Source organism: Hylaeus anthracinus, unplaced genomic scaffold, assembly GCF_026225885.1.
Source record: "Hylaeus anthracinus isolate JK02 unplaced genomic scaffold, UHH_iyHylAnth1.0_haploid 11994, whole genome shotgun sequence".
NCBI classification, from domain to species: Eukaryota; Metazoa; Arthropoda; class Insecta; order Hymenoptera; family Colletidae; genus Hylaeus; species Hylaeus anthracinus.
In genome coordinates this window covers 8,945,874-8,968,205 of record NW_026534341.1, presented here as the reverse complement: position 1 = coordinate 8,968,205, position 22,332 = coordinate 8,945,874, and the positions used below count along the sequence as shown (strand labels likewise).

General features: G+C 42.1%; 1 protein-coding gene across 15 annotated transcripts in view; it reads left to right on the top strand.

Moving 5' to 3' along the window:
* The window catches only part of LOC128888423 (disks large homolog 4), a 283,226-nt gene that overhangs the window by 55,048 nt on the left and 205,846 nt on the right, over positions 1–22,332 (top strand). For 12 of the 15 annotated variants that reach the window (XM_054145263.1, XM_054145265.1, XM_054145262.1 and 9 more), the window contains exons 3-4: positions 5,768–5,863; positions 13,670–13,843. In XM_054145263.1, coding sequence (XP_054001238.1) covers positions 5,768–5,863; positions 13,670–13,843 — 270 coding nt within the window. Of the gene's footprint in view, positions 1–5,767; positions 5,864–11,359; positions 11,657–13,217; positions 13,399–13,669; positions 13,844–22,332 lie in introns of those variants that run through there. The other 3 variants (XM_054145274.1, XM_054145275.1, XM_054145266.1) reach the window with 3 other exon arrangements.

Here is a 22,332-nt window from a genome sequence, read left to right as displayed (position 1 = left end):
TGGTCCACGGCCAAGCAGCAATCGCAGAATCAGCAAACCCAATTTGCCAATAGTTCAACGGAACTCTATAATTTCGCCTCAATTTATAATCCACCGTTGGAGCCAGGCGACAAAGTAGGCGGAAAAGTGTGTTTTCTCACGAACGACGCGGATTGGGTCGGCTTATGTCAGCCAATGAAGAACAAACGAAGAAAGTGGGCCAATAAACGGCATCTTCGACGTTGCTGACGGGACGATCGGGTGCTCGAGTTTCCAATTTATTCAACCAAATAAGGGGAAGCCAATAACCGATAGGAAATATATTGGACGTTATTAAGGAACAAAGTATTTACTTAGGCATATCTATACTGCTCCTCGAGAACTCCCAGAGAGCATCTTCTTAGGGAAATGGTTTCTATTATACCATGGAGAAGAATTTCGTCGTCGAAATATGTAGAAACTGAGGTTTCCTTTGTAATATCGAATCAACTTATTGATGCTGTTCGCGGAGAAATTCTCTGAACAAATTGGCTACTTCGTAGTCTAACAATACTGTCCTTTATGGCTCGTAAAGATGACGAACTCGACGGATTATACTGTAACCGTGCTCTTCTGGTTTAGTGTTGGAGGGCTATGAACGACAGTTGATACTCCCAAGATTTTCATTAGCGCTGTGAGCTTTGAAATTTCAAATTTCATCAAACTAATAATGCCACAGCGTTTGAGACAGGACAAATCCTTTTTATTTGGTTCTTGCTGCAAACGTACAATATGTATAAAGAGTTAGTTCTGGTTTAACACCTTGGTCGCTACGTCACCCATATAAGGGTAACATAGCTTTTTATTAAGGAATGAAACAAATTAATTCTGAAGTCATACTATCGATAAAAATGAATCCAAATAGAATATTGTGAATACGGTGAGGTTAGAAGAATAAGTACCATGAAAAAATTCTCATAATTTGTTATGCAATAGTTTCAAAATTAACATCTTAAGCAATCGACAAGCACCATTCCATAAAAGCCTGAAAATGCCATCCTTGTACCGCGTTCGAACCCCGATAAGAACTCCTGTGTGACCCATCGAGAGTTTGGATTGTGTATCCCTCTCTAATGGCCATAGTAATCGATGTCGGTAAATACCAAGAAGACAAATAGACAGTATATAAACCCAAGACGCGAAGTACATCAGTCTTCCGCGTTCGAGGGTGGAGTTTCTCGAGTTATCGAACTAGATATGTGTGTTCATCGCCCCAAGGGGGGGTTGGAAGAACGTGCTTCGACGCTGCGATGCACAAGCCGGAAGTATCCGTTCCCGCTCCTCCAAGAAGTCTGCCACGACGCTTCGCGGCATCTACAATCACGCGAGGGGGTGTATTGGGTGAATCTAAAGGGGTGACAGGGGGCGAGCTGGTGACGTCTATCGAAAGGCAGAATCGCTTTACGGTACCGCGAATCCGCGTATTCGATCATCGTCCCAGAATCGTCGAAACGTCTTTTCAGAAGCTCTCGGATTTACGGCTCGGGAGTATTTGATCACGACCGTTCCTCGTTGCGTCGACGGTCGAGTTTCGACAACGATTGGTTCTCGTCCATTGTTATCGAGTGGCTCCTTTAAGCGGGGGCGAAAGAATCTATAGGTACGCTGCGCGAACGAATCGACGACAACGTCGTTTTGCGACGCCGGAGGATTGCTCGAACTGGATATCCGTGAATCTCGTGTCTGCGAAGTCGGTGAGAATTAAATTTAAACCAGTCTGGCAAGGAAAAGTAATAACTTCCCATGGTTGCGGAAGCAACACGGAAATATGAATTTATTGGTTGACGTTTCGACCGTGGATGAAGATTTTGAGGATAAGGTTTCAGGTTTCATCATAATTGAGATAGTGACAGAATTGTTAAAAAGTTTCTTCTTTGACTTCCCTTTAATTTTATAGGCAAACGTGTTCTCCACTGTAGCGGTTAGATATTCCTAGCAGGAACCGAGAAGGCGTAGAGACTCAAAGGTAGGGGCGATCGATGTGTAGTGCGTCTGGTCGTCAAAGTTTTCGTCTCTTCCGCCACGCGGAGACTTCCTATTTACGCGGAAGCCTCATGCTCGCCTTCCGGTCCCTGTTTCTAACAAATTTCCCAGCGATTCGAGAGCTCTGTGCCAACGCAAAATCAAGAACCGTGGGATTATTGGGAACGCCCAACTTCTAGCGAGACGATCGACTCCCGTGGATGTATGCGGTGGGCTAACCAGCGGATACTGACGCTTTGTGGTTGGACCGAGGTGACTAGACGAACGCCAGCTGTCAGTAGTTACGGTTAAACTGCCATCAGACGGGAATATCGTGCCAGCAGGCAGGCATCAGTCGAAAGTTCCACGAGCGGTAATATTATCGAAATTCGACGCTGAAGTAGCCTGAGGTATAAATACCTCTTTATCGGATATAACACGTCCAACTCGCCTAACTCAATGTTTCGACAGTGGCATAAGGTTACTTACAGAAGTGTATCAGACGCGTATAACCTGTTTCGAGTACTTAATCCTTTGCATCAATGTACTTCGAAGTAACCTAATCGTTACTGTTGTAAAGTAGAATTTGTATTTAGCCCCTTACTGTTTATATCCGAACCATACAGCGCGTATGCGAGAGGATGATTCGAATGTATGGCAGTTAGCTTTGTATTACCGCAAGAGTACTAAGTGTTGCTGTACATTACGCTGAGCCTGAACTCATAAATTAATAAATGTCTGTATCGATTAATCCATAAATTGTGTACCTTTTTCCGGCCTGAAATTTATTCCTCCAACTCATTTATGAAATGATGTGCCAAACTACTGTTTAACAATGGTTACTATTCTATTTCTTACCTCATCCCCCGTGAAGGAAACGAACACGTTCGACCACGAGGTCCCAGATTAATTCGCATTCGTAGGCAAAAAGGAAACGGTATCCCCGCTTGTGCTCGACGACAGCTTGAATTTCGATCGAAGCCGAGGGTCTAGGAACAGACGTATTGTTTTCTGCGCCAGCTTTCTCCGAAATTTATCTTCGTGAAAGTTTCCTGGCGCCCCTTCTCCGTGCATTCGAAGAGTTCCTGGATCTCTCGAGATTTCAAACACAGCGGAGCACGTAGCCCAGAACATTTACCGAAGACTCGAGGCTCCATCTCATCTTTGGATAAACGAACTCGACGCACAAGTGGGTTTCGAATCCGTCTGTTCTGGCCGGCTATATTCATGGGATCACGCGTGCCTTTCTTCCACTGGCGGGTAGAGAACTGCTGGGAGGGATCTCAGCCGAAAATAATCAATCGAACGGACGTGGAAACCGACGCGGAATCTTTCACTTGTGACAAGTGACAGTGTCAGGTAGATTTTTTATTTGATCTTCTAAAATGTCTGGTCCAAAAAGAAACAAAATTTTTGTGTTTTGATAAGCGAAGTGATTTTTTAATAACAGGCAAACTGGAAAATTTGTTTGTCGAGTATGATTATGAGTAAATTCTACCTGTCGCTGTCACGTGATCAGCGCTATGTATACTTGATATAATATTTATCAAAAATGGCAAACAAATTCCACCCTATGTGGGGGGTTGTTTCGACATGGTCGCGCCGTATTTTCTTTCAATTTGCACGCATGGCTAAGCGCGATTCAAATATATCGCTGTCATGTCTGGTTCTCGGTCGTGAGCGTGAAATAAAAATATGTCGAACGAAAAGAAACGTACCAGGGATTCTCAATGGGAACCATATGGTCATCCGGTATAACCTACTAGTACTTCTCACGTATCGTGTGTGGAAGATGTAAAAAGGAGAAGCCACAACTATCGAGTGGGTTGCAACAAATTATTTGAATGCAAAAATGACGAAACCTTTTCGAGTTCCCTTCTTAATGTAAATGGAGAACCACTGCCATAGGCGATCCTATATCCTAAACCCAGTCTGCCGCTTGTCAAACACGTACCCGCGTTATTTTTGGCTCCGTTTACCAGTTTCCTCGAACGTCAGTCCCGAGAAAAGTGGTCTTTCGTTTGCATTTACGTTCTCCACGATAAATCGATCCTTAACCTTTTATTTCCCCCGACAATCCCTTCTTATCAGCCTCTGGCAGGAGTGAAAAGCCCCGTCCACGACGGCGCAGTCCTCTTCGCGTTCGAGTGTACGTTTGGCAAATGAAATTTTCCTTCAGGTTGACATAGTTGTATATCTATTACGAAGACGCGGTAAAGTGGAGATAGGTGAAGTGTTTGAGGGTCTATTGCGGTTGCCTGGGAAAACTATCGACTCCACTGCGGCAGGGAACGCTGATTCTTATCTGATCGCAACCCTTAACAGTCACAACACCCTGGCTTAAGATATGTGCTACCATACTTGGAATGGAAAATAGTCTGATAGAGAAAGCAGACGTAGTTTGTGGTGTTAAAGCTTACTGGACACAGTGGGTGCTTCTATGTAGAAGTGAAAGGAATTTTAAAGTTAACAATAAATGATTCGTACTCCAAAATTTTAAGTAACTGAATATAAGTGTGAAAGAACATTCTTTTATAACACCTCTGTGACATCCCTCAAACCATATATTTTTATTTACTACACACACATTTGAGAATTGAATAATTTTTTATCAATAAAGAAAACTGTGATACATAATAATAAATACCATCTTTTGATAACTCGCCATAAACACGAGTAAATAATACTGATCACCAGGCATCCTTCCCCGACAGCCTCGTAAAATCCGCCAAGAACTGCCGCTGGTAAAAGTAACCTAAACAAATCGCAGTGTCCTATTTCCCTCGACGCAATGATACAAGGAAATGAAAGAATAAATTCTTCGCACGTTCTTTGGTAACGCGAGAGCAATGGGGTAACGTCAATGTTCGCAGGGCGAAACTAAACGGGGCAGGCGACGACTACAGCAACGATAGTGCATATTTAAGAAAGGGCGCAGCCGTGAGACGGTCGCAGGAAAAGTGGCGCGGGATGTTAAACACACCTGCGCATCGAAAGTTCGTCATGAATAATTCCGTTTGATTCCTTTAACGCGGTCGCGTGGAACTTCCGTAAGTTTCCCGTTCAACGATAATTGACTTTGCGTCTCACAGAGTCTATTTATTTGCACGCCTTCCGGGCTCCACGGTTTTATACTTCCTGTAGAACGGTGGTCACGGTATGGGGAGGGCTGGCGAGAAGGGAGGATGAAGGATCGAACCGCGTGCTAAACGGATCCGAGAGCTGCAAAGACGGAGAAAACAAGGGGAGTCGGTGCCGAAGTTTAAATTGCGAGCAAGGATCGAGTTGAGGCTTAAATGGCTAATTGATCCAGAAATTAAATCACCCTCTCTCGTTTACGCTTGCCGACGCGATGCCTCGAATTCGAAACGACGAAACACCGCTGCGATACAAGATTGCTAATTATACGATTTAATATTCGCTCCGTGGATGATTATAATCAAATAAATCAGTTGTCGGGTTCCTGGAAACGACCTGCAAGTGGATGAGGCTCGTTACTAGTCAGACAATGCAAAGTACATATATTCGACATAGTCTCGACTACCTATTCATTACAGATAATGTTTGGCTTTGGAATAATAAGAAAATGAAAGTCAAGTAAAATAATTTAATATACTATTTATCTTTCTTCCCAATTTGAATCTTTTTATTCGATATTTTTCAATTTTTTCATTATTTTAATATATTATAATATATTAATTAATTAAAAGCCCAAAGCTTAGCCAGTGTATCTATAATTTTGTTGTCTATAGAACGAGAATGATTTCAGATCGTATGATTATTGCAGGGTGGTCCAGCCTTCCCCGTGAACCAGACTCTGTCGAACATTTATGGCCGCAGGTCGGCCAGTCCCGATGTTCCAGACCACGTAGACGAAGTTCAGGTTCGTAAATATGTATGTAATGTGGTGTGTGAATTAATTATAACAATGTACTAACAGTACGTTCAAAATGGCCAGGGTCAATTTTAAGCTTCGGCGCGCTTCCTCTATGCAGGCTAATGTTACGTCAGTATAATTATCAGTTTCAAATATAATTACCTTCATCTGTATTGAACGCACACGATGTTATTTTAGGGTACGCCTAGAGCAATCGTAGCTATGCAGAAAACAATTTTTGATACATAATTTTTAACATTTTAACCCTAAATTTGAGACTTCTTTAAGGCACTACAAAATTTTACAAAGATTTAAAAATAGTTGCATTGAATTTCTTCAAATTTTAAAGATTGTAAAATGGCACATACATTATTTTTATCAGACCACTCCAATTTAATCGATCGACGATGCCTTGACAATACTCGACTGGCAATGCAGGCACCTGTCAGATTCCTGCAGACTGCTTCAGTTCCTTCAACTGATTCCTTCCTTACCGACGAGTTTATCCCTTGTAATCCCTATGCTGACATGACTTCGAACGCTCGTCGGTAGTTTAGCGACCGCCGATAACATTCAATGACTAAACCCTGCGATGATCTCCTCCTACTTCCACCGAGGAACACCGCGACGTTTACACAAAAACAATTGCTAACAGAAATACTCCTGACAAATTTAACGAGAGCTCGCAGTCGACGTTAATAATAATTCTCTTTTGAAGATGGGCACAAAGGAGCTATCTTTGAAATGACAAAAGCAGAAATTAATTTGTTTTGCATCAAGGGTAAACGATAATTTTCCGGGAGCCTGGTTTTCACTCCCCCGTTCCTTTTCGTTTTCTCATTTCCGTAGCGAACAGGGCGGAAAAAAGGAGATGTGCTTTATCTTGGTTCAAGATACAGCCCACCGTTGTTGTTATATCTTTCCGCCGCTTTCTTTGCGGAATTCTGCAGCGTCTTGGAAACGTGAGGAATGGAATTCGTTGGGAGACGATCGGCGACGAGACTCGTTTCATAAAATCGATAACCCCGGGGGAAATTCTTCTTCGCAAACAACCCCTGTTGTTCTCTTATTCGAGGGGTTATGTCACCTTGACGCCCAGAAACGCGGAATACCTTTACGTATTTTTTGCAACAGTAGTATATACCTTATCAAAATCATTTTTCCAGTCAGTCCTTTTCTATGACCCAGAACATTTTTAAAAATTCAAACTGGCAGATTCCCTCGCGGCCAGACAATTTGTAAATCATTCCAGAAATTAGCGCGCCAGCATCATCAATGCCGTTTCGCGGCTTTCCTGCTTGCCAACCAAGTGCAGAAGCTGCGGTCTAGCCAGCTGTAATGTATTCCATTTGATTTCACCAACCTGATAAGCCTGGCAAAATTCTGCCACGCTGTTAGTTATTTAGTCTATCGCGACATTGGTTTTCAAAGTGTGGGGTGACATCTGAGCGAATTGGTGAGTCTGAATGTTTACCAAATAGAATTAGTCTGTCGCGAAAGCGTGGCTTCCCAAACAAACGGTGGCAACTTTCCAAAATCACGTGGACGTTATTATTTGAACAGAGCGACCATAGTGTACTTATCAAATTTTTATTCAATTTCACAAGAATCTATTCAACAAGCTCCGTTTGCAATCATTTTATTCTTCTGTCACTTTCCTAAAAAAAATTCCTATCAATTGCAAACCTTATCAGTTTGAACACGACGACAATGACACATTCGACGAAGGCTCTGAATGAGACAACCCTAACGTTTCCAGCGTGTAGATTATAAATAACTCCCAATATAACTCGACGCGATCGTGTGCCATTGAACCACGCGGTTGCCGTTTTCGCGGCGCGAAGTTTAATTAAGCGGCCGCTTAATCAGACCAGAGCGTAAATTTTCGGTTAAATTTCCGCGTGAAGACAATACCGTCGAGCATCGATCTTGAACAGCGTGACATCTCCATTGTCTGAGAATATTTATAACGCACAGATTTGTTAGCTTTCTTGTATGAATCGCGAGCCACATCGAGCGGGCTATTTCGAACCGTGTGTCAGGAAAATATGAAAACGATTCTGTACCTTCTGTCAGGCATTGAATAGCATTCTCTGAAGAGCTAGCGTTTCAGCCAGTTTCCAAAGCCATATGAACAAGCATAATGAATTGCGAAATTAGAAGAGGATCGTAAAATTAAAATTCGTTCTCGTGTGACTGATCGTTATTGTATTCGTTTGACTTTTTTGATTCCCCAATAATTAATTACGTTTGTCTGCAAAGAATTCCACCCTGAAAACGTTCCATTAGATAAATCTCCCTAGGTTGAAGTGATTAATGTTTCTGTCGCCACGTAACCGCGCTTACACGGAGCACGTGCGAAAATATGCTTGTTTACGAGTTTAAAGGCGATCGTTCGATCGCCGCGCGTTGGCCAAACAGCATCGCGGCGTTGGATGAGGAGAAACGTGTCGGAATTAGACCACGACGCCTTGGTAGGAGCGACGGAACGTGGCAACCACCAACGTCGAGACGTTCTTACGACAGTACCGACGCCGACGTCCATCCCTCCGAGGTAGAAACTCGAACTCTCCTCGAAACTTGTGCTCGTGACTACGCGTCTGCGTCCCTGATAACCAGAGATGACCAAAATTCTTATCTAGATAACAATTTTGAACAACGAGCATGATTTGAGTAGCTCTGTACCTGTTAAACAAAAATTGAAACTTGAATTACAAATAAAAAAGAATCGAATGATCAAATAAAAGTCTAACTGTTAGTAAATCATTATTGAGTTTGTTATTCTGATTAAATTTTGGTCATCTCAGTTATAAAAAAATTTGTGTCGAGTGCTTTTTCCGTGTTTTCGACTTTCTCAATCCTGAAAATGCAAATACTGTAATAAATTGTAAATGTCAACCAGTGATAGAATGTTTAACTGCATAGTGTCCTGTGGCGTTTAAAGTTTGATTTTTAGTGATTCGAGTGAGAATTTCTTCGATTAGAGCCAAGAAAGCTTTCATTCGCCAGAGTCGTTTCTCGAGGGTGGAGGAAGATCGATGAAACGGGAACACGTGGATCGTAGTGCTGGGGATGAAAAAGAAGATCTGTTAGTTGACACGAATAAGTCGACCTTGCCAAACTCTTCCGTTGTTCTCGGAAGAGCGTCGTCAAATCGAGTGCTTGAGAGCCTCTAGCTGTAGATAAAACGAGCGCCAACGAAACGGATCTTTGAAGCCTTGGGTCGTGGAAATAATATATAGAAGCCGAAACTGCGAGGGTCAACGTCCCTTTTATACAAGGAAATCTCGTTTTTCTTTTAAACAACTTTTTCTGATCAAATCAAATTTATTAACAAAATTATTTCGTTACTTCATCAGATTTCCACCTACCTAATGAAATTCTATTCAAATCGAAACCTATCACGTGGTCTTCTCCCCAAAACCAATCTTCACAGCTGTCGAAAGCCAGAGACGTTTGCTTCACGCGTAAAAATACTTGAACAGATGGGTGCTCTCGTGGTGAGTCGTGATTTCAACGTGAGAAAGGTCTTTTAAGGTGGAATAACAAAGAAAATGCGGCCAGCAGTGTTCCAAACACGTAACGCGTTTCTAGTCGGACCTATATTGCCCGCGTCCATGGTTCGCTGGTAAACAATTTCCACGGGTGGTGTGTTGATATTCTTGGAAATGCATAAACGGTTTCAACCGCTTTGAAGTTTGCCTTCTTCCACGCGCGAAACCCCCATTAAACGTGAACAACGAGCACCAAACATTGTCTTCTTTTGGACGACGTTTAAAAATAGCATCGCGGGAAAACACAGGAGGACCAATTTTCCCGCGAACAGGAGAATTTCTCGCGGATAAGGGGGCGAGAAGAAGGGTGGCACACACGTCGTTGAATCCATGGAATGGGAAACATTTTTCTTCCATTAGCGTCAACCTATAGACGTTCGCTTCCGCCCCTCTGTCTTCGAATTTCATTTCTCACTTCTTTATCTAGCGTGAAACATTCCGTGGGATCGTTAGAGGAATTGCCAGCGCTGTTCGCTACTTCAGCGAAAGAGTTTCTTCCTTTTTATGGGAGCTCTTTTATTATCCGACACCCCCCCCCCCCCCCCCCGCTAGCAATGACGATACGGGGTCGCGAGTTTCTCGACTTCGATCGGAGAGTAGCATCGATTGACTTGGTCTTTGTGCGTTCGTTCTTCCTTCTTCGCGACTCTTGGTATGGGAAAGTGAAATTGAAATTTATTGCTGAAATTTGTTTAGGAACTAGAACGAAATAGGAAGCGACAGACACTCGTTGATCAGTATTTATTTATAGTCTCAGGAAACACACACTATTTTATAACAATTAAAATTTGTTTTTCTTTGGCTAAAGTAATACAAAATAATGTATAAGCTTCTTCAATAGACATAGAGGGTACGCATTTTAATGGGATCAACTGTAGGTCTGGGATCGCTATAAATACATAAAATGCATTCTCTATCCATTACTTCTTCAACAACCAAGCTTCTTACACCCCTTTTTCTGTCGTGCACCCCAACATCGGGGGATCACCACTCCCCTTGACGTGTCGATCGGGATTTGATTGGCTCCCTCGTTCGTTTCATTCCTCATTTTCACGACTCCTCGTGAATCTCTGCACCTTGAACCAACGACTCGGCGTTGAAATTCGCGACAGAAGTCCGTCGAATAGGAAGGAAAGCTACAAGACTCGACGGACGCTGAAAATTTTAATTTTTCTTTGGCTGTACCCCGTGATAAATCTTGAAGGAAGGAAAAACCGACAGAAAAGCAATAGCGTCGAAAGAGTGCTGGCAGATTTTAACCAACGATCCAACGGGAGCCTGCGATCCAAATGTTTCCGTGCCCGTAACGGTGACTGGTAGAAAATTGCTCGATCGCATGAGACAGCTGCGAGACTCGATGATTTATTTTGTATCGGTGAAACGATTCTGTGAAGTTCGAGAGTCACGGCTGAATATTCACCCTGCAGTATTCTTGGGGGCGTATAAACGATGAAGTAAGAAGTGGAGAGTGGAAACGCTTCTTTGTGAGTAGATTTAAAGTCGACTGAATAAATCGAAAAGGGAACTAAAAATACAAGAGGAAATTTAAATGAAAAATACTCGTTCCAAACGTGCAATCATTCTGTGAAGTTCGAAAATCATGGATATTTACTCTGCGAGATTTTTAGAGGTATATAAACGCTGAAGTATAAAGTGAGAAGCGGAAATTATTGGGCCTTTATGAGGAGAAGTTCATTTGGTGTCTCTGAACAAAGAGATGCAAAGATTTAAATTGGATTTTCTTTCGAGCAGAAGTAAAGGAAATTAACTTCTGCAGTGAAGTGTCTAAAGATAAGACGATTCAAATTTGATAAAAGTAGAAATCTACGAAGTTGAATTATAATTCCTTTCTAACAGAAGCTAAGAAATACGATCTCACATTTAAATAAAAGATTAAATTAGAGTATTTAGCAGGTAGTTTTCCGAAATAGAGATGTCCGAGGAGTGGACGAATTCCAGTTGACATCACATTAAACTGAAAACATTTTTGCGTCGAAGCTCGTTAAAAGTAGTCGTATCGAAGTGAACGTCGAGCGCGGTTCAACGCTACGAAACAATGATCGACTGGGTGTCTATCGTGCGTCATTCACGACGTCGGTTCAGCGATTATATGTACGGTGTGCCCGTAAAAGTACGCAGACGAAGAACAAAGAGACCCTGTCAATCCGTACACCACGGTAACCGTAACGCTCTCGCGCATGATTCGAAACGCTGGAACGATGTTTGCGGATGCTGCTGGAATCATGTGAGTTCAAATAAAATTTTCTGCAAAAATAGGAAAGTTATCTTGTATAAGGAACAGATCCTAAGAATATTTAACCATTATTATGTATTTATTCTAATGCTCCCCTACGGGTTGCGTAGCCTTCACTTCCACTTACAAGAATATTGCTTAATCTATCCTTATTCTATCCTTAACATTATTAACGGAAAAAGGATAGAACGCAATGGTTAGTTTTCAACCAATATTATTACTAAAAATTCGATTAATGCATGAATGGACATATAACAGAATCTGACATCACGTGGTAGCGAATAATTCATAGAAATGCAGAAAAGGGACACCGTTAATACGGTTTCCCCTACTTCCAACCGAAATCGAGTCATCGTTTCGGTATTTATGCGTTTAAAACGCCTCGAAATTCGGCGCGGGGCTTTCAGCTAAATTCGTTTGAAAAGCAGGAAGCCGATGTTTATTTATACGAGCCGGCTGCCGAACGTAGATCAACGTGTAGTTCATTTACCGACACGATAGCGTTAAAGCGATGGGAAATTGACTGGTTGAAAAATTGAGCTTCAAGTACCATCGATTTATTTCTTTTTATTGCGCCGTGTGGAGAGAAAAATAGGTATCCGTGGCTGCGAAGTTAGACTGCTAAATAATGCTGAATTTTATGTGAATGAACCAAAATCCATTTCTGGAATTTCTAAGTTGAGCTTCTGTGTTTGGATTCATAGTTATTGATGACATGTACTCCTTAACAAAATTTTTTTCTCTCGTTCTCAACGCGAGAACTGTAGCGAGGTCGAACAGGATATTCTGGGTGGTCAGTCCACAACGGTCAACGTAAGGACGTAACACAAAACTCTAAAATTAGGCTTACGTTGTGAATAGCACCTATACAAATGTAGTTAGGCTGTGCTAAAACATTCTTGGAAACCTCCAAACGTTTTCATATGCTGACATAATACACGACTAAAATAGTATAGAAGTAGCAGTAAATTTTATTCAAAGATCCCATTATTTATTTTCATTTTATAAATTTAACAGTGAATTGAGTGACAGTGAGACGTGTTTCACTGTATGTACAATATGTCAAAAACCTAAATTGGGAATTTTCCAAGTTTTCAAGTGTGTGCTCCATCAGGAAGAATCATTTTGTAATTTTGTAGTGTATGGTATCTTGAAACAATTTTGTTCATTATTAATTTGAACATGAAGGAATGTAGAATGGGCCTCGACAAAGGAGTTCAAAGAGGCAATTATTATAACTATACTGTCATCAAATGAAGCTTAGAGAGCAACGTTAGGAGCGTTTACGGTCAAAGACGCGCGTGTTCGCATGAAACGAAAAGGTTTCGGTAAACGTTCTCCGCGATCATCGACGCGGCACAGTCCCCTTAAAGAATACGTCGTACCTGGAAGCCCCTCGCGGCCGCGATAATGAAATGAAATCCGGGATTCAGGGGGATTATCCTATGAAAGTCGGAGCGTCGCCGATATCGAAACCTGATGCGACGAGTGTGTCACTCGCAGCCGAGGGCAGCCAGTCGAAACCGCGCCGAACGCTCGTGTACATCCCCCGTATGCATTACATCCCTCTTTTATCGATTTCTTCTGGTTCGTCGACGACACACGCAGTGATGATCTTTCTAAACGTGCCCAAAATCGGACCGTGCGAGGTCTGCCTCTTCAAGGCGCGAACGGAGACGGAAGAACAAAAACGCGTCGAGTTTCACGCGAGACGTCCTATCAAGTTGACGAAGGTAGTTACGTAATATTGTTTGTTATTCAAATGATGGTTTTAACCCTTCGAGCAATGAGTTTTGAAATGGTCAGTTGGTCTGGAATGAATTTTATCATACATGTGCACGGTTTTTAAAATTGAGTTAGAAGTTCAGGTTATTGTGTTGATAGGCATTTTTATAGGCACTTTTGTTAGTGGTGGATGTGGTGACCGAGTTGAGAGGAGTTAGGGAAATTTGATACTCTTAAGAGCGAATTTATTCATTACTGAAAATCGACTTTGAATTTCAGAAAACGCGGTATACTGGCAGAGGCGTGGAGGAGCAGTTGCCACCCCCGCCATTGCCACCCCAGCTGAAGGAGGCAGGACAGCTGGACGGAGTTCCTAGACCAAATTCAGTCGATCGTATTCTTCATCCTGATGGTAGCCAGCACATTCTGACTAGTCATGAGACGCTCAATAAGGTAAGACTTGAGATTTCCTTGATTTCACTTATTGTTGAAAGTTCAATATGGTTTCTACAGCCTAAAATATTTAAACGAATCATTCAATAGAAGCTCTAAGTAGATTACTTTTAGTTCTTTAATATCCAGTTCACTAGAAAAAGACCTAGCACAATATAGATAATGATTCTACGACTGAAAACCATATTGAACAAAATTTTACGTCGCTCATTATATTCCTAACCAAATGGTATTGATTAATACATGAGATTCTGCTTCCTAATGGCCTGCAACGTTCGAAGTGAATTTCATTACAGATAGGGAAACATTTAAATTGCAAATATGGTGAATAATATAAATTGTAAATAATTCAACGCGTAATTATAATTATATGAATATTGTGATTGAAAGAACAATGGTGAATTGTAAGTGACAAGAAGTTCTTGTATAATAAGATTGAGTGTAGCCATTGCAAGGAACTTTTCTATTTGAAAGGGATAATTAGACTAATTAATGATGGGAATTTTTCTACACGAACTTGTTGACAAGTCCACACCTGACCACGTGTGTAAAGTTGACGCATGCTCACGAGGCCTCCGAGCGTTCGCCATCTGTTCCATCCCCTTACAAACGCAACGAAAAATCAATGAGAAACTCTCCGCAAGGTTCTCTGCTGTGCTGTCATTACCGACTGCTTCGAATTAAGTTGGTTATCGATCTCCATTTGGGAATATATTACGCTCGGTACAATTAGTACAAGAAATATTGTAACTTTTCAATACAACAACGTCGAATATTCTTCTTTTTCATACCAAATATTTACAACCTCTACACGACTGTTACCGATGGGTTTCAACCCTTAAGACTGATCTGGCGCCACCCCGCGAGAGATGGCGTGCACAGAGCACCAGTTTCTGCGACTAGTGGCTCGATGGCGCCTCCCTCGTGCCACTGATAAGGGAGCCTGCTGCATTATCTTGTGAACGTCCCAAGGAGCACGTGGACGATGCAGTCCTGCCGCGGCTTCGCACCTCGTCGCCATCTGAGTCGAAACTCGAACCGTGTGCTCGATCGAACCGCGAGTGCGTCGATTCGAAGAATGTCCATCAGAAATCGAGCTCAACCGGTCCTTCTCTCGTTAACGAGGCGCGAGAGACGGCCTTGGCCAGCGTGACAAATTGAAACACGTTATTGATCTTTTCTCGAGACGACCGACTTGGCGTGAATAGTGCAAACGCAATAGTTTTACGTCGTGATCAATGCCGCGTCGGGACGCAAGTATATAGACGCATTCGATGATTTGTCGTTGACTGAAACGCGTGACTCCACGCCAAACTGGTTTTTTAACTCTCTGTTGCACCGTGTAGTCAATTAGGGGTCGAAACAATTCTTGTAAATAAATTCGGAGGGATTCTCGTCAATTTTAATTATTTGTTTACCAGGGTTGCTCAACTAAAAGAACCGCATATTTGTTCTAGATACTTCTAATAATTCGGCAGATTCAGTCGAATGTTAATCAATTCATAAATATATGTGCAAGTAACCAAGAAATAATTTCACCTTCCAATTGAATTTAAAATGTTATTTTTGAAAGCAAAATAAAATCCATGCCAAAGAGGGTTATCTCATCATATTTCTTCGGAGCACTTTTCCACTGGGAAAAAGGGTCTCGCCTGGCACCATACGAGTGATAAATTCCAGCAGTTACAAATTCGAAGGAGGTCAGTTTTCTTTTCACAGAAGTTGGTACCGTGACAAATGTCGCGGAGTGATTCACCAGCCGTTGGAGAATTATCGAAGTGAATCCTGAATGGATATCTCTGCCAGCTATCGTAACGCAGCAATTGAGATTTCGCGTGGTTTGTTTTCATAGAGGGAGTATACTCGATTGCCGGTGAATTGGAGTAAGAGAACAGGGAGCGCGTTTATGTTTACTTCTTCGGCCGGCTTGTATATTTTCTGTGCGTGTTTCTACCGGTATGCAATGTTGCGAAATTTCACCTTCTGGGATGATATCGTTGCCATTTTCCATTTACTTAATTTAAAGTCTGCTATTTATAGTCTTGGCTGATGTTTTATACTGCATCGCATTATTATTATTTGTTATGGATTTTGATTGAATGATCAGTATTTTTAATTCAGACAGGTGTGAAGCTTCTATAAACTCAAGAACAAATAGAAAAGACTCAAATTACCTATTCATATAGACTTAAAACCAAACCAAACAAAACAGATGTTAGCACAATGATAACAATACAAAATACAAAAAACTTTAAAAATATAACTTTCAATTCAAGAATCACAAGATTTTATACATTGCTACTGTAAACCTAACGACATTAAAAGCTGGTATATGTCATTTTCAAGGTTTATTTGCGTGGCAAATTAACTGTGCATATACTCTGCATGCTTCTCTCTGTAAAATTCGACTTAAAACTTTTCGTCGTGCGAAAGGAGAGAAGTGCACTCCGGCGCATTTGATTCGACGTCTGCATTACTTGAAGAACGAAACGCATTATCGCATTTCGCTACACATTGTTCGCTTTCATCGTTCAAGTTATACACCGGGGACGGAATATCAACGACGGTACGTTTCCCGGAGCATTATAATAATTTTCACACTGTGACACGGGACGTATTTCTCGCGTTGGATATTCTCCTTCTGGCCGACTTCACCTTTTCTTCCTCCGTTTCTCTCTGGTGATTTATCACAACGTTTTTACCTTCCAACGTGGAATCAAGCTTCAGCTGTACGGGGTCTCTACGTCAACCGTGGCTGAGGAATTTTTATGACCGACCTGCGACGAGAAAAACCGGGAAAAATCGTCGCTACGTTAGAGAAAGGTGACTGCTTCGTTCGATGTCGTGTCGCTTCTTGGCACTGATAGTGGAGCGTATAAAAAGACGTCGGTTCGGTTTTTATTGGATTGGTAAACCTCGTACGAGTAGAATTATCTGTTTCACTATCGATGCCAAGTTGCGACGCGATTTATTAGTTTATCTTAAGTTCATTGCGAAGTCACAGTATCATGTTTGAATTAGAATCGGATGAGAAGACTTTTTCCTTGAAAACGATCCACGGCACGTGAAATGAGCATGTTAGGTACCATAGAAACGTTTCTTTTCGCCAGGATACAATAAAAGGTTCACGGACACGCCATTAGCCCCGGTGCTCTTCTGCTTGACCCACTTGTTAAATCAGAAAGTAATTCGCCCGATAACCCCTAAATGGATCCTGTTATCAATACTCCCGAGTACACCCGGGGGCAGATTGCGCGCCTAGTTTCAGTTGTCTAACATCCCTTAAGTTCGGGAGCAGGGGAGAGAGGGAGAAATCGAGGCGAAGCTCTCGCCAGCTGATGGAATGGACTTAGGAAGATTCAGGTGGAAGGGGATTCGGTCCAATCGAACAGTCTTCGGGCACTCTCCATTTCTCCTCCGCGATTCGGCTAGGCGTGTGCTCTTTAAGGTGACCCAGATCGAGTCTAGTGCCATTTTATTTCCCACAGTATCTCGTTCTATGCGATTCCATTGTTAGCGAACCGCGAGAGCATTGTTCTTTTTCAACGTAGCCACGCTGACACTGAATTTTCTGTTTGTCTTTTGCACTCCAAGAATTCTTTATTATACAAGCGACTTCGAAGTAATTTTGTGGGGGTGTCTTGTGAAGATTAAGAGCGTTCTTATTCTTACGAAATATCGATAAATGTTTGTAACTATTTTGAAAAACACGAAATTATCTTCAGAAATATTTCACGAATCTCACAGCTACTTATTGTAATGTTTCTTTCGATCCTTGTCGAGTTTTATTGCCAATGGGGTGGGTTGTAATTTATTATTTAATAAATCAGCCGCACAGGAAGCGTCTAATTAACCATAAATCTTTGTCGTTATCACCGAGCAATTAGCGAAATTACACGCGAGTACGTAGTCGTGGCTCGGTCTATAAAACATACTAATTGAAGAGGTGGATTCCCTGCACGCGAGACTAGCTCGCGTCGGATTCGGTTGGACCGTTTAATCGGCTTCTGATAAACCGTGTCGCCTATCTGATGACAACTCAGCGTTTATTAAAAGTTCATTCCTTTTATAATAAAAACTCCACAGGTCAATTTTCATTCGCAATATTCTCCTGATTCGATCGCGTTTTCATCGGCTAACGAATCGTTTCGTTTTATCGGAACATTCGAGTGTCCGCAATTTAATTGGGGAGGGCGGTACGCAACGTTTTGACTTCTAATCTAATCACGATTTGCTCGGTTCACGAATTACCATCGTGCCGGCAACAAGCCTCGAGTTGGCTTCCTGGATGAAATCTACGACGCAAACGTGACTACGGGCGTACCGACGATACCTTCTAAAGCTTCTGTTTCGTCTATAGTTATCGCAGATCAATCGGGCTTTCGTGGGTCTTCGAAGTTCTGCTCTTAGCTCTTTATCCGTTTACATGAACGACTGGTTGCGTCTTTATTGGCGCGGATATATCAGATAATTAGTGATGAAATCACGTTCTAGTTTCTGTCTATCCTCTCACATTTTTTTAAAACTATGGCTAAATTGCCTCTACTTATCCACTTAATTGCTCGACTATTAATACCCATTGCTGTAGATTGTGCCACTGAAGAATACTATATAGCTTTAATTATAAATATAAAGCTTTCTATTAAACAAGTCACTCTTCATTACTGTCTAAAGACACATTTTCAAATTATCGGAATCCTGCCTGAATAAATTCCATCTGGTTAGAAATAAAATATAAATTTACCAATTCGATCAATCAAAAACAAGTTCATTCAGAATATAAGTAAATCACGTTGGCCTGTCTTCGGCTATTCCAGACATAAATACTCCTTTAAAGGTTGAATTTACGTTCCCTTATCGTGACCCAGAAGAATCAATCGAAAGTCCGTGAGGTTCCGCAGTCGGGTGATTCGCGACACGCGTGATTCGTGCAGGAATAACCAGGAAGCCGGGTGGGTGTACCAGTCCGATATCGTGATACGAACGCGCTTAAACCGCGTTCGCCGCACTACTTTGTGACTCACGAGTGACTTTCTGGCGTGACTCGCAAGAAACGACCGTGCGCCTTTCTCGCGTACCCTCTTGCGAGAGCTTTGCCCTCTTCGATGAAACATCACGCGATGAACTTTCTTCTCGGAGGAATATATTCACCGTTTGCGAGACTTCAGGTCTCGCGAAACCATTGCACGCTTACCGCCAGCTATTTCTACGATATTCTCTTGTGCATTTTCTAGAATATTTTTCTCAATTTTGTCGATACAGTGCACTTGGTCCTCTTTAAGAGGTTTTGTAAATATAGTTTAAGGGCATATTGATCATTCAACCCTCTATTGCATATTTTGTCCTCCTCGGGGGCTTTTAAAAATATGGCATAGAGACCCTAATAATTATCCAACCCTTCATTGCATGAGACCAATTGAGAACCCAAGCAGTACCTTTGTAGTTTGCTGGAAAAGTTTTAAACAACAATACTGAAATTACTTTATGTCATTTCAATTACTGTATTGACTATTTCACTATTTTTAAACTGTAAAATAATGATAGGATAGTTTATAATTAAAGAATGAGAAAGAAGTAAGATCACAATCACTCTGCTAGCTCTCGCATAAATTCAAAGCAAAATTCACCCCCCAATACTCGATATTAAACAACCTCGTCTGAAACCGAAGCCAGTCAAAGCAAAAGCAAAATAGAAGTCCGAGAAACTGGCGAGCATTCATCGCGAGTCCCGCTTTGAAATTACGGCCTCTGTCTGACTCTAACCGTCCGTGACTACTGAGATTCAGCCCCGGGTAGTAACCATCATCTTTACTCTACTTCTCGCGCAAATTTTTAAACAAGACTTACACAGTCTCGTTTAACGAATTCCCCGCTCGTTACTCTTCGTTCGCCATGCTTAATGCGGCCCGCGGGGAAGCGGGCAAAGTCCGAGAGAAAAGACAACGGGTAAACTTTTATTGCGCTGGTATTGTTGCGCGAATATCTTTCAAACGGACGGCTGTCTGTCGCACACACCTTTTTCATTTATTTTTCGTGAAAGATTCCGAGCCGAGTGCCGTGGAACTTTTTCCCCTTTCATTCCTCGGGAAAAGCTTCTTACCGTGAACGTAGAATTTCTCGCTCGTTACGCTCCCGTTCGACGGTGCATTACGGTAATGCGCTGGCAAAACGTCGAAACGCAAAGATCCCGTAAACTGCTGTCGTTCCATTGACAGTATTCTGCGAGCAACTTGCCGCTGAGACTCGAGACGCTTCCACGAGACTGGAAACTACCTTGAAGGAAAAAGCAATCGAGATATCTTGCTCGATAATCGGGGTGCGTGAGGTTTCAACGTTGAACATTGCAGCAACGCAAACTCATTTTATTTTTAACCTTTATCATTATTTCATTGATGCATTTAAATCAGAGAAGTCGTCTATACTAAACTGATATTCTATTACGAATCTTTCAACTGCGATCATGCCGAAAATAATAGTCGTTTGATTCATTTTTTTCAGCGAAATACTTCGTATTTTCGACACTGGCATCGTGTATTTTAACGTTTTGAGGTTTTGGAGTGGAGAAATAATAATTCTTTTGAATAATAGGATTGAGAATTGAAGATACAAATAAAATTGAAGCCAAAATAAAATCTGCAAACTCGGTTAATTATGTCAAAGTTGTGACTTTCAACTTGCTACCGAGATACACCTCAGGATTATATTCTCACGCGTTTATAACCTCGAATGACATTCTGGTACACGTCGTTAATTTTGTCATAAAAGCGGCCGTAAACTGGCAGAGCAAAAAGCATGGCACTTCGTTTTAAGACACAAAGTTGGCCTCGAGATCTCTTTAATGCTCCCACCTATAAAACGGTCGTTTTAACAGCATGACATCCTCCATGGAGTCAAACGACTCTATACTAACAGTTCTCACGTATATTCTATATTCAAACTTGGCAGGCAATAGTATAAGTTACTTTCTAGGATTTTCCTCGAATTGCACTTGCATTTTATACATATTTATCCCACTTTCTGTTTTACATATCCACGCTTCAAAAATCATTTACATCACAGATCACGTCAATGTAACGGTGCGCATTAGTCTCCATTTTGTATCGTAAAGACTACGTATCATTTGGATAGATTTTAATACCAGTAAAAAAAAAAAACGTTTATCTGTGGTTGTCGTATAAATAGAACACAGGTACTCGCTGGATTAACACATACACACACGTCCATTCAATGCATATTCCCTGGTTTTCCCGAGTTTTCCGCGAATTTTTCGTCCAGTTTATTTATGAACCCTTCAACTGCGATCATGTCGAAAATAATAGTCGTGCGATTCATTTTTCAGCGACAACGTCATCGGATAAAAACGCGCTAGGCGAGGGAGTTGGCGATAGTTGGAACGAACAAATGGGATTTCCAGCTCGTCGTTTGATAACAGATAAACTACCTTGATACCCGATCGTATGAGGTGCTAGTGGGGGGAGGGGGGTAAGTCCAAGGGAACTCGTGCGTGAACGGCAAGGCACAGACGCGATCGAATCGTAAACGACGCGAGCGCTTCGGGTAGAGCTCGCGAGCCGCGATAAAGTACCACTGGTGAACGGTTGATTTTATTCGCGTGAATTTCCCTTTCCCTGGAAGAAATATCGACTGAAAACCACGCGTTCCGACTGGAAGGTATTAAATACTGCGCGATGGAACGGCTCTCATTGTTCGTGACCCGTCCCCGCGGAGATGCTTTTAATTAAACCTCGCGCGGCTCTTTTTTATTTACAGCTTTCGAAAGTGCTGCAGACGCTGCGTCAGGGTCCGGTTATCGATTAGAACTGCGCGACGGATACAATTTTCCTTCTTTTTTTCTTTTTGTTCTACTCCCCAGTCCGGGATAACCGTCGATGCGAGCCTCTTCCCGCTGAGAACGACGGTGCATTGTCTTGCGTTATCGATCGGACGCATTCATCAGCTCGACGAAGACTTTTAAGTAATTGTTTATCGTCTGGTTGTCGTCAGTGGTTATTATCCGCAATGGACAACGCGGAATTCTCCGCGTTACTTTGTCTGTTGCGCCACAGCGTTCTCGGAAATCGGATTTTCGATACTGGCAACGCGTATTTTAACGTTTTGAGATTTTTGGGTGAAAAATGAAAAACTCCCGATACCCTTTGCCGCTTCAAAATAATAATTCTTCCCTTAAAATCAACTCCTCACACCTCCAACCTACCATCCACGCTCGTCAAACCATATACACCAAAACAAAACAAATTCCAACTCTCCTTCTCGCTAAAAACCTTGCTCCACCATCCCCTCTAGCGATCGCTGCCAAAAACGTCCCATTGTTCGTCACGGTTCTCCGCTCGACAATACGCGTAGAAGTGCCGATAGCTTCCACAACCCTTTCAGGCCCTTGTTCGCGATCAACCCCAGAAATTCTCCGGCGGCAAGCATCGTCTGAGCCCAGGGAGCGATACACACACCGGATACGCGGCGATTTCGCC